The sequence below is a fragment of the Euleptes europaea genome, chromosome 1 (assembly GCF_029931775.1).
Source record: "Euleptes europaea isolate rEulEur1 chromosome 1, rEulEur1.hap1, whole genome shotgun sequence".
NCBI classification, from domain to species: Eukaryota; Metazoa; Chordata; class Lepidosauria; order Squamata; family Sphaerodactylidae; genus Euleptes; species Euleptes europaea.
Genome location: NC_079312.1, coordinates 11,273,628 through 11,286,560, shown reverse-complemented (window position 1 = coordinate 11,286,560; position 12,933 = coordinate 11,273,628). Strand labels below are relative to the sequence as shown.

The window sequence follows — 12,933 nt, the reverse complement described above, 5'->3', positions numbered from 1 at the left end:
CCAACTCTTCTTCTACGATAGCTGCTGGGCCTGGCCCAGATAAGTGGCCCCTGAAAGGCCAAAGCTGCCCTGGAAGGGCCCTGTTCCCTCCCTCTGCATATATCTGACAGAAATCAAGGCTGGAAGGCTGTCAATACTTTCTGGTTGCCTAGCAATTGACATTTGGTTCTTAAACCCCCATTTTTAATTTTTTTTACTTCTGATTTTTATTAAAACCTGGTTCATTACCTGAAAATATCTGTCCATGGCTCCAGTCTCCAGATTTAAGTCTGCCCAAGAGCTGGGTAAGATCCGCATATTGATGACATTCAACCCCAAAGCTACAAGTGATTTGTGCTAAGGGCTTTACGTATAAGCATGGGGGATAGGATTGTTCCCTGTAGAACTCCACAGTCTTGGTCCCATGCTGACGATAACTGGTCTCCCACAGCGGCCTTTTGTGTCTGATCCGTGAGGAATGATTTGAACTAGCCAACCCCAAAGCTACAAATGATTCTCCTACATTAACACTAGAGAAAACATTAACCTTCAGAGCCGCCTTCTGCACAGAAGCAAGAAGCCCCCTCCTGTATCTCATTTTCCAAGACATGCAGGTGTGCTGTTAGATATTGTTGAGGTTTCTCCTCGCCCTGGCTCACATCCCATTCACTTTTGACAGTACTTGCTAACTGGTATTTCTACCTTTTCATTCTTCTTTGATTTCTATCTCTCTCCTACAGTTGTGGAAGTGAGGGAGATGGCACCAGAGAAGAAGTCAGGAAGTGTGGTTGTGGAAAAAGACAACAGTCTGCAGGTGAAAGCGAAATGTGGGGACAAAGTGGTAGCAAAACGAGAGTGCAAATGGAAAGGGGAAGCAAAACAGAAGCACAGGAAGAAATTGGCTGGCTGTCGGAGCAGAAATCACCTTCAGGTCTCAGGCCAAAATGAATTATGGAAGCGAAAGAGAAGGCATCAGGGTCCCATCAAAGAGAAAGGATTCAGCTGCAAATTCAGTATTAAAACACATCAAAATGTTACACTATGCTGTAAAGCCTATAAACGCTACAAAAGTGCAAACAACGTTCGTTGCAGTGGTAAACTAAAAACACATCAAAGGGTACAAAGACAGAAGAAGCCATATAAATGCTTGGATTGTGGAAAGAGCTTCTCTCGGAATGGCCACCTAACTAGACATCAAAAGGTTCACACAGGGGAGAAGCCATATCAATGCTGGGAGTGTGGAAAGAGCTTCTCTTGCAATGGCAACCTAACTAAACATAAAAAGATTCACACAGGGGAGAAGCCATATCAATGCTTGGAGTGTGGAAAGAGCTTCTCTTGGAATGGCGACCTAACTAGACATCAAAGGGTTCACACAGGGGAGAAGCCATATAAATGCTTGCACTGTGGCAAGAACTTCTCCCAAAGGCGCGACCTAACTGCACATCAAAGGGTTCACACAGGGGAGAAGCCATATACATGCTTAGAGTGTGGAAAGAGCTTCTCGCAGAATAGCAGCCTAACTAAACATCAAAGGGTTCACACAGGGGAGAAGCCATATAAATGCTTGGAGTGTGGAAAGTGCTTCTCACAGAATAGCCGCCTAACTGAACATCAAAAGGTTCACACAGTGGAGAAGCCATATAAATGCCTAGAGTGTGGAAAGACCTTCTCATGCAGTGGCAGGCTAACTACACATCAAAGGGTCCACACAGGGGAGAAGCCATTTAAATGCTTGGAGTGTGGAAAGAGCTTCTCTTGCAGTAGCAACCTGACTGAACATAAAAAGATTCACACAGGGGAGAAGCCATACAAATGCTTGGAGTGTGGAAAGAGCTTTTCTTTGAATAGATATCTAACTAAACATCAAAGGGTTCACACAGGGGAGAAGCCATATAAATGCTTGGAGTGCGGAAAGAGCTTCTCTTGGAATGGCGACCTAACTGCACATCAAAGGGTTCACACAGGGGAGAAGCCATATCAATGCTGGGAGTGTGGAAAGAGCTTCTCTTGGAAATGCGATCTAACTAAACATCAAAGGGTTCACACAGGGGAGATGCCATATAAATGCTTGGAGTGTGGAAAGAGCTTCTCTTGGAATGGCGACCTAACTGCACATCGCAGGGTTCACATGGGAGAAACCATATAAATGCTTGGAGTAAGGAAAGAGCTTCACAAAGAGTGGCACCCTAACTGAACATCAAAGGGTTCACAGGGGAGAAGCCACATAAAATGAAGTATGGAAAGAGTTTCATTCACAGCCGTAGCCTCACCTCACACCTGAATGTGTCTAGGTTAAGAATCTTAGAAATGTATAACCTGATTTTTTTTAGAAAAACTAAAGTATTATTTCAGCATGCTGGAGAATGTATAAATGCTTAAAATGTGGGAAGAGCTTCTCTTATAATAACCACATAGGTGCACATATAATTGTGAAGCCATAGAAATACTTGGAGGTTAAAAACCAATCAGTAAATAAAGAAACCATTATTTACATAGGTTCTTGTAGGTTGTCCGGGCTGTGTGAGCGTGATCTTGGTATTTTCTTGCCTGCCACAGCTGCTGGCGAAATGTCAGGAATCTTCAGAGGAGTAACACTGAAGGACAGTGTCTCTCAGTGTCAAGGGTGTAGGAAGAGTAATATATAGTCAGAAGGGGGTTGGGTTTGAGCCGAGTCATTTTCCTGCAGAAAGTATCAAAGGTAATGTGCTAATCATTGTCCTGTAAGTATCAAGATAATGTGCTAATGAGGGTGTGGTATGTTAATATGGAACCATTGTATCCTGAAGTGATCTGTTAACATTTGGAATCCAAAGCTAATCAGCATGGCTTTTGTGGACTGTAGTCTTTGTTAGTCTGGAGGTTTTCAGGACAGGAAGCCAAGCCTTATTCATTCTTAAACTCTTCTTTTCTGTTAAAGTTGTGCTGATGTTTATGAATTTCAATGGCTTCTATGTGCAATCTGACAAAATAGTTGGTAGAATTGTCCAGTCTTTCAGTGTCTTGGAATAAGACCCTTTGTCCTGTTTGGGTCAGTCCATGTTCAGCCACTGCTGATTTCTCAGGTTGGCCAAGTCTGCAGTATCTCTCATGTTCTTTTATCCTTGTTTGTATGCTGCGTTGTGTGGTCCCGATGTAAACTTGTCCACAACTGCAAGGTATACGATATACTCCTGCAGAGGTGAGGGGGTCTCTTTTGCTGATCGTAGCATCTGCTGTATTTTCTTGGTGGGTTTAAACACTGTAGGTTATTGTCAGACTTCAGGACCTCGTTGCGTTTCCTGCCTAGGGAACTTCACTCCAGACGTAGTCGCGAGTTTAAAAGTTTTATTAAGAAAGCCAGCGAGTTCAGCAAGTCCAAAGAAACACAAGGCTAGAATACAGACATGGGGAAATACCGATACATAGGGTACATACAATGGGACTGATTATGTTCAGGGTACAACACAAAAGGACGAGGAGTGGCAGAGTTGTCTTGACAGTTCAGATACAAGGAAACAATACGGATGGTAACTGCCGGTAACTACTTAAGAAAACGCATTCAAGGAATTAACATGTGCAATAGCTAGACGATCTCCAGGGCTCCCAGGCATTGTTCCGCGGGACCTGGTATCATACTAGCGATTACTCGGGCAGGTCTCCATTGTAGTGCAGATGCCTGGCGGGGGACAGAATGCAAATGGGGAAGGACGGGGCGAACTAAAACTCCATTTTGTTTAGGTAAGGACCATCTTGTTTTATCCGGGATCGACCGAAAGCCTTAGCTGACAGTTATGTTTTTTTCAAAAGTTTCTCCATCCTATCAGTGACTCCTTTCCTGAAATGTCAGGAAAGAAAATACCAAGACCACGGTCACACAGCCCGGATAACCTACAAGAACCAATGAACTCTGACCATGAAAGCCTTCGACAATATTATTTACATACTTCTCCTACCTCAGTGGTCTCCTTGTTCTATTTGTTCGCCATTAAAACTTACCTCACAGCAGCGAAGCCAAAGCTACTCTGAGAACAAATTGTAACCGAGTGGGTGGTTTATAGTTCTAAACAAACTTGGTTCCCCCAAATCATAAGAGGCTATGTGAGTCCCCTCAGTTGGTAGAAAAGGCCTGTCGCAACATATCTTTTTAAAATATAAGACTTACAAAGGGAAAGACATATCTACAAAAGGAAAGAGGGTGGAGACTAGCTTTAAAAAAATAAAAGCTAGGAATTCAAATAGGCTGATGCGTATGGGCCATAGAAAATTGTTCCCCAGTCCCCCAACTCAGCAGCTTTGGCTACAGAGTGATTTTGGGGGGTGGGGGGGGGCTTTCAATCCAGCAGATATTCCTGCTTGATGAGAATTTGTTACAGGCTTTGACATATTAGAGCACATGAACTATGGAATTAGTGTTGTACCTATGCAGAAATATTCAATGTAAAACCAAGCTACACATGAACTGCAAACTATAAAGCAGAGGCTTCATTTTCCTTTTAAAAGGGAAGAGAGCCTGGATATTCTTTGCCAGAGGCTTATGTTTCTGAATTACTCTTGTCAAAGATTTCAGTGTCAGTGCAGATTTGCTAGCTGCATATTTCGCTTTTTTCTATGACCTTTCCCAGCCTTTTCAATGGCTAGAGAGCAAAGCTTTGCAGCACTGCTACAGAGCTGAGTAATAACTTCCTGCCTTTCCAATGACTTCAAGTGCAGAAATGCTCTCCACTCCAAGGGTATTCTATGCTGACTAAGATGTAATGATGTAATGTAAACAATATATTGTATTTTATGATTTAAACATGAAAACGTGATACTAGAAAGTAATGAATAGGTTCATTCTCAACGTATTTTTCTGGAGATGAGAATGATGATAAAATTGAAAATATAGAGAGATAACAAGACTCAAAACTGACTGTTGAAAGTTTAGCAAAATAGCCTGGTGGAAGTAGAAGTCGTTATATGGCAATCTAAAGGGAAGCCACTGAGCATGTGCAGTACAACTGTCTCCTGCTCCAGCTCTAGTTTCAAGCTCATTGAAGGTGACTGAAACAGTATAAATACAGGCAGGGAGAGGGCTAGAGCTTCAGACCTATAAGGGAGGCTCAGAAGATGTATTGGTATGTATGGCTTTACAAATATATTGTAGAATGTGAATTACATACTTTGAACCAAATCAGACTTCTTTAACTGTTATATTTTAAGTGTTGGATTGTAAAACTGAATAGTATGTAGAACTTGCTTGCTTGACTGTATACATTGTTACTGAATTTTAAGACTTTGTAATAGTTGCATATACACATTTATATACATAATTACATTGGAGCACATAAATAAAAAGACTTACTTTTTAAGTGAGTAAAGTAGTTGAGTCCTGCTTAGTAAGTGACTAACTGAATGAGATAACATAGCACTTCTCAGGTAGGGGTCGATTCTAAGAGCATAGTTACTCGAAAGGCACAGACCCTCTTCAAATTGGTGACTGCAGGACCGTCTGTCTCTGGCGATCTTTGACACCATTTAAGAGTCACATGATACACATGAAGCTGCCTTCTACTGAACCAGACCCTTGCTCCATCAAAGTCAGTAATGTCTGCTCAGACCGGCAGTGGCTCTCCAGGGTTTTAGGCAGAGGTCTTTCACATCATCCACTTGCTTAATCCCTTTAACTGGAGATGCAGTCAGACCAAAGTAGAGATAAACAAAGAACCTCAGCTTCCCTGACCATTAGCGCGTGTGGAGGGGAAGGAGGGTTCTGGATATATGTGGGTCAGGAGATTCAGATTCCCTTCCTTTTTGGCACCATAACTCCTTCAGTAAAGCGGGTTCTTCTCTTCAGCCCTGCATCTGCCTCCCTCTCCTCCCTTTGCCGTACTCACCGTCTCACTTTGTTTATTTGCAGCAGGATCCACAGCAGAGAGCTGTCTGGAAGCCCTTCAGAGTTTTGGTTATAGCAAAATCATATCTCTCTGCTGTTCTCTCTCTTTGGTGTTGATGAGCATCCCCCTCCCAAGTGTGAACACTCATTTTCTGATCTTTTTGGAAAGGTTATATTCTCAGCACTTTCAAAAGATGTGCCTAGTTTATACTCGAGATCAGGGATGTGTGGGCCATTGGATCTGTCTCTGCCGACCCAGTTGTGAGAGTGGTGAGAGCTTTATAAAATGTAAATGTTTTCAGTGGCTTGTGGCATAATTTTACAAAGAGCCTGGAGCTTTGGCATGCTCTGATATAGACCCCTTGGTCTGCCCTCACTCCTTTCTAGCTGACATGAAATGTAAAAGCTTGAATAGTTCTATACTGAACCAAACTGTTCCCATTCAAAGAGCTCAGCTTTATAACTTGGTTCAGACATTGCAGGAAACCACTACATGATTAACCATGCTTCACGTGCTCATCTGAATGCAGCTTGCTCCACTATCAATGATGTGTCCTTTGGCTTAGTTTCAGTTCAGAGAGGGGATGAAAGTGTTGTAATGGCAAAAGGAGCCAACCCACCGCTGAGGCCTTCAGAGCAAGGTGCGCAGGAGAAGGAAAGAACTCCACACTAAGAGGGCGGCAATTGTGGTTTGGTCTAAGGGCGAGAGCCAGGTTTTTGCCAGGGAAAGGAGAATGAGGAGTTACCCAAATGGCCTACACATGTTTGGCCCCCAACATTTGCGTGTTCAGAACACACACGTGTATCTGGGTACAATTAAATTATGGACCACTGCCTCTGTATAAATAATGAAAATATATAATGTATATAATTTATTAGAAGCGCTATGTCAAGATTAAAATTATTTTAAAAACGTTAAAACAGTCCAATGGCATTTCCTAAGGCTGATATCTATATATGCCAAAAGTGTTTCGGCCTTCATGGTCTTTCTCGGTGGTCTATTTGAAACCCATGTAAAACATGCACACATTTACAGATATATATATATATATACATATACAGGCAATATAAAACAGACCAGGCATGTAATAGGTTGTATATATTACCAATTAAACCAGAATCTGGTAAGATTGTCATACGTTTTTATGCTGGGCTGTATGTGTCTCCCATATAAAATGCGTGCGAATATCAACCTACTCGGGCCCAGATATCTGAGGGTCTTGTGTTAAAGCTACTCAAGGGCAACAGCAAGGAAGTTTGGGGAAATGGCTGCGACTCCCAGGACCAGACACCCATTTCAAGGCACCAACAAGAGAGCGTTCCTGGCTCTGCCGCCTCTTTTTCTCTTGTAGGCGCAGAAAGGACAGTCACTCTCACCTTGCTCAGCTGGAAAGGAAGTCTCCTCTCCAGCGCTTCTTCAGAGGCAAGGCCTTCCTTTCCCCTCAAGGTCCCATTACTTACGTGAGGGGGAGAGAAAGAGGAAATCTGTGACCCATCAAGAAATACAATGCAAGGAAGGACAGGAGAATATTCTTCTAAGAGGATTTCAGAAAGACATGGCCCATCTCAAGGACCACGATCGGACCTAAACAGAGATGGTCACCTGTTGTTCATAGGTGAAATTAAATTTTATCCCAATTCTCAGACCCTGAAGGGTCTTTCTCAACATCCAAGGGAGTACCTGCAAGTAGCTCTATTCCCTTGAAGTCCTGGACAAACATTTCCTTTTTCTCATGAGGTCATCTTTGGGAATCAAAGATTCTTCAGCAGTCTCTTATAATACTAGAACGCGGGGTCATCTGCTGAAGGTGGAGAGTGAGAGAGTCAAAACAGATAAAAGGAAGTATTTCTTCACACAACACATAGTTAAACTGTGGAACTCCCTGCTCCAAGATGTGATGGCTGCCAAACTGGAAGGCTTTAAAAGGAGAATGGACATGTTCATGGAGGAGAGGGCTATCCATGGCTATTAGTAAAAATGGATACTAGTCATGATACATAACTATTCTCTCCAGGACCATATTATATTAGGTGCTGTGGAACATGGGCAGGATGGTGTTACTGCAGTTGTCTTGTTTGTGGGCTTCCTGGAGGCACCTGGTTGGCCCCTGCATGAACAGTGTGCTGGACTTGATGGAGCCTGGTCTGATCCAGCAGGGCCTTTCTTATGTTTTTACGTTCTATATAGTTTGCAATAACGACAATCTGGGTTGTATGCACTTGAAGCACAAGGAAACTTTAGCACCTCTATAAATGTTGCAATTGTAAGGAAACCTGTTAAAATGGAAGGGGTGTTTGGATTTTCAGTTTGGAAACTACGGAGGTGGTGGTGGTATTGTTATTGTTAGTAACAACAATAAACTCAAGCCATGTTCAAAGAACATGCAACCTGGAAACCACTCTCCAGTCAGCCCGTATGATGGCTGCCAACTCCACAGTGGGAAATTCCTGGAGATCTGGGGATGGAGCCCAGGGAGGGGCATCAGATCAGAACAAAGCCTCACACAGCCCACAACCCGAAGCAGCCCTTTTCTCCAGGGGAACTGATCTCTGCCACCTGGAGATCAAGTGTCATTCCTGGGGGTGTCCAGGACCCACCTGGAAGTTAGCAAACTTCAGCTCCTTCCCAGTCACTGGTTCATCTCACATGTATTTTCTCTCCTCCCCCCTTGTTCCTCCAGCTATTCTTCCCAAGATCTCTTCGGGGAAACCGAAACCCACCTTTCCCCAGAGATGCAAAAGCCAAATTCTCCCTCCAACCAGAGAAAAGGAGGTTCTCTCTTTAATCCTGTCTGATCTCTCCCAACACTGGAGGGGGGGGAAAAGCTTCAACCCACATGTCAGAGGCTCCCTGTCACCTCTACAAATACATTTACCCCTTTTGTGAATGCCTAGAAAATCCTGGCTGAGCCTCTTTGGGGCTCGCAAGCACATTTGGGAAGTGTAGTTCCCAGTAGGAGAACAAAGCGCAGTACCCGACTGAAGGTTGGGGGGGGGGAGAAGGGTTTCGTCTTCCCATCGCCTTTTGCACCTTTTCCCCAGGAACCGGCCAGCGGGTCTCTCTCCTGCAACCGGGGTGGGGGAGGTGGGGTGGGGAGGGGCACTGTCGTGGGAAGCCACAGCAGCCACGGAAGAGCCACGAAGGAAGCCGCTCTTTGCAAACTCTTCTCCTCCTCTTGGGCAAGAATAAGGGAGGGGGGGAAATGGGAGTGTGAAATGGAGGGGAAGAGGTGGCCGGAATGGAGGAAGTTTTCTCTGCAACCAGCCATGGCTGACTTTGTTCTTAAAAGCCAAACGGACCCCTGATCTGATCCACCGGGGTTCGTGGCCCGTTAGTGGCCCCCGTGGCTCGATGCACTGGTGTGTCACGGCCATATGTTGGTATTTGTATTTTCTGTGCATACTGTTGTAGGATCCCAATGAGCATCATCCTGAAGAAGATCTCTGAACTGGCAACTGGTCTGAAGCTTTGTAAAGGAGGGGATCTGATTCACACTCCCTGCCTGTCCGGCCTCCGCCTTCCTGGCCTCCCCTGAGTGGTGCATCACTCCCGCTGCAAAATATTAGAGGGATTCTCTGTTGTTTATCTGGGCCAAGATGTTTCCATCCCCTGGGTTTTTGGCACTGGGACTCCCACAGTCATTCCGATACTGGTGCCAATTTCGAGTCTCGTTCTAGATAAGAATAACCTCCCATTCAGTAAATCTTCTGCCATGTATAAATCTTTGCTCGAAACCATTTCCGCTGTATGAAATTCTATATTTACTGAGACGATGCAGTAGTTTACTTCCAGTTTAAAGGTGTTTAGTACAAACTGCAGTCATTCCACAGAGCATAAATATCTGAAAAGATCTCCGAGGTTTGTGCTGGGTGTTCTTGACCCTGCATCTCTCACCTGCCAAGCCCTGAGGATCACACGGCCTGGGATAGTTAGGGGGGAAAGAGAAGAAAAGACAGGATGGCCGTAATTAGTCCACTTTTTGTTTGTAGAGCTGGATGCAAGTTTAAGAGTAACACAGAACACCTCTGCAGAAAACTTTGTTTAAAGCAGAGACCTTCTGTGGAATTACAGTTTCTGTGTATGTCTGCAGTTACACATGCAAAGTAATTCAGTTGTTGAACCCACTATACAGTCAAATGGGGCGGGTGGTTCGTTTGTTTTTCATTTAATTGAACTTGACAAAGAGAAGCCCAGTTCTTTGCAATTTTCTAAATTTGTATTTCTTGGAGACTTTCAGTATATTCTACTTGTCAGAGGGGGAGGAGAAGAGCGAAACCACTTTTTAAGCAGTTGGCTGGTCAATAGGATTCTTCTTTCTTTCTGCCTAGGAGCAGGAATCATTGTTCAACTGGGCCTTCTTTTCCTCTTTCAGAGATCCCCAGTGTCCTTTGAGGATGTAGCCATGCTCTTCACGGAGGAGGAATGGGATCTGCTGGATCCAGGCCAAAGAGAACTCTTCTGGGAAGTTATGGAGGAAAATTACGAGACTATGGCCTCTCTGGGTAAGAATTGTTTCCCTTTCATTATGAACACCGAAGAGAAGGGAGGGGGTAGCATCTTTCTTTGACTCTCTTGAACTTCCGGACACACTTCCATTTGCCACAGAGGAAAGAATGGAGATCCCGTACCTGGGGATCTGAACAGTGCCTGAAAAAGAAAGCACTAAATACTTAGATGCTGTAAACAGAAATCTGTTGATGAAATGGGCTCTGACTGGGAGAGATAGAGGATATCCAGGCTTGGCCCTGTTTGCAAATCCTTGGGGCTCCTTTTTCAGCCTTTCTACTTTGACGCAGAGTGGTTCTTTGTTTGAGTGGCTGAGCTGAAGGGAGGAGAGGAGGGATGGCCTTGTTGATGTGACTGGGCCAGAGGAGGGGCCCTCGCTCATTGGCAGAGCTCCTGTCCTGCATCTCAAAAGTCCAGAGTTCAGGTATGGCATTTAGAGTTAAGGCAGGAAGATTTTGGGTTGCAGGGCTGGGAAAGGCCCCTGCCTTAGACCCTCCTTGGAATGGAATCAGCTGGGCTGGATGGAAAGTTGCAGGTAAAATCTGGGCAGAGGGAAAACGAGAGTCGTCTGTAAACGCTTCTGTTTTGTGAGAAAGATGGTGAGGGAGGAAGGTGGTATGTGGGAGAAGCCAAGCAATAGATACCACAGCCATGTTCCAGGAGACGCCCATGGATATGGAAGTCGAGTTCTCTTTGTAATGTTCTGCTGTTCTTTGTCAAGCTCAGAGCAGACCCAGGGGGAGCCACGCCAGGCACAGATCAGGCCCATCATTTAATATTGTTAACAGAGACCAAGATGGATTTCGGGGTGGGGTGGGGATCCTTTCTCTCATCTCTGCTCTGCAGTTCAGGGAATATCTGTCTGGAAGTTTGATAGAACAAGGAGGTGAACTTGTCCTGCCAAGAGATTCCTAAAGTTGATGGCCAAGTTTCCTGAGGAGGTCTGGCTGCCACAAAAAGACTGACAGGCAGGTCCCTTTATTAACTTGACAGCAAAAGATTCACATGGGAGAAGCCATATAAATGCTCGGAGTGTGGAAAGTGCTTCACTTGCAATGGCTCCCTAACTCAACATCAGAAGATTCACACAGGGGAGAAGCCATATAAATGCTTGGAGTGTGGAAAGTGCTTCTCTTAGAATGGTGTCTTAATTGAACATAAAAGGGTTCACACAGGAGAGAAGCCATATAAATGCTTTGAGTGCAACAAGTGCTTCTCAGAATGGCCACCTAATTATACATCAAAAGGTTCACCGAGGGGAGAAGCCATATAAATACCACTGAATACCAGTGCCAGGAACAATGAAGGAATTTGATTGATTTGAAATGTGGTGCTGTTCGAGAGTGTTATGGATAGTGTGGAATGCCAAGAAGAAGATTTGGTTTATACTCCAATTTTCTATCTAGTAAGGAGTCTCAAAGCAGCTTGCAATCACCTTCCCTTCCCACCCCCCCCCCCAACAGGCATCTTGTGAGGTTGGTGGGGCTGAGTGAGATCTGAGAAAATGGTGCCTAGCCCAAAATCTCCCAACAGGTTTCATGTGGAGGAACGGGGAAAGCAGTCTGGTTCTCCAGATTAGAGACTGTTGCTCTGAACTTCTATACCACACGCTAGGTTCTAGATCAAATCAAGCCTGAACTGCTCCTAGAAGCTGAAATGACTGTGGCTATTGTACTTCGGCCACATTATGAGAAGATAAGCGTCACTGGAAAAGACAATTAAAAGTTAAAGGCAGTAGGAAAAGAAGAAAGCTCGAGATGGATTGGGTGTATAGCAGAACATTCCTCTTGCTGGGAGACTCTCAAAGACCTATGGTTCCTTGGAAAGCACACTGGTCAGCAGCCGCCACCACTCTGGGACCTCCTGCGAACATCTAGACTTGGCCTGCTGAGAAGGCATCCTTCTAGCGCAGGGCTAGATCAATAAGAAAGTGACAGGGAAGAAACACTAGGAAGCACCTTATAATCAACATTGTAACGCCCATGCCGTACAACGTGGGGAAGAGGTTCAGAGAAATAGAAGTGTGTGAAGTGAAACCAAAAAGGGTTTTATATATTTAAAAAGGTTTATTATTAAAGAGAGAGAAAAGGGGGATTGGATTGAAAAGGGGTGGGGAAAGGGCAGAACAAAATAGAGTTACACCCTAGAACACAGCGCACAGAATTCCAAAATACATAGCAATACAGTTGAACTACAACAGCTAAGCCTACTTGACCTCAGCTGTAACAGGTTCTACAGAGCATGTACCGAGTTCCTTGCAGTCACAAATGTTGGAGGAATCCTTGCCTCAGGGGAGAATATAGCCTTGGATACTTACCGTGAGGGCTTATTCTCCTCTGAGGCGAAGGGCATCCTGCCCCACCCTTATTCTCTTAGATGTTAGGGTCCATGACTTTAACTGCTACCAACACGGAACAAGCGAAGAACCACATCCTAGGCAGACATAGTCTTTAGCTTCCTGGTCTTTCCTGTTGAATTCTGTTAATTTTTAAATTATAATCAAGTTCTATTGCAAGTTCATTTCATCGCTGTCTACTTAGCTAGTTTAGACGGTAACTGGCTTCCTCAGGTCGTTTTCCCGCCAAGGGGATAC

The 12,933-nt window shown here is 44.5% G+C and overlaps 1 protein-coding gene across 1 annotated transcript in view; it reads left to right on the top strand.

The window, feature by feature from the left end:
• The first annotated feature begins 736 nt into the window (after positions 1-736).
• The window catches only part of LOC130489962 (zinc finger protein 664-like), a 31,468-nt gene continuing 19,271 nt past the window's right edge, over positions 737-12,933 (top strand). Inside the window, exons 1-3 of the mRNA XM_056863785.1 lie at positions 737-820; positions 1,265-1,760; positions 1,845-1,913. Of these exons, the coding sequence (XP_056719763.1) occupies positions 737-820; positions 1,265-1,760; positions 1,845-1,913 (649 nt within the window). The remainder of the gene's footprint in view (positions 821-1,264; positions 1,761-1,844; positions 1,914-12,933) is intronic.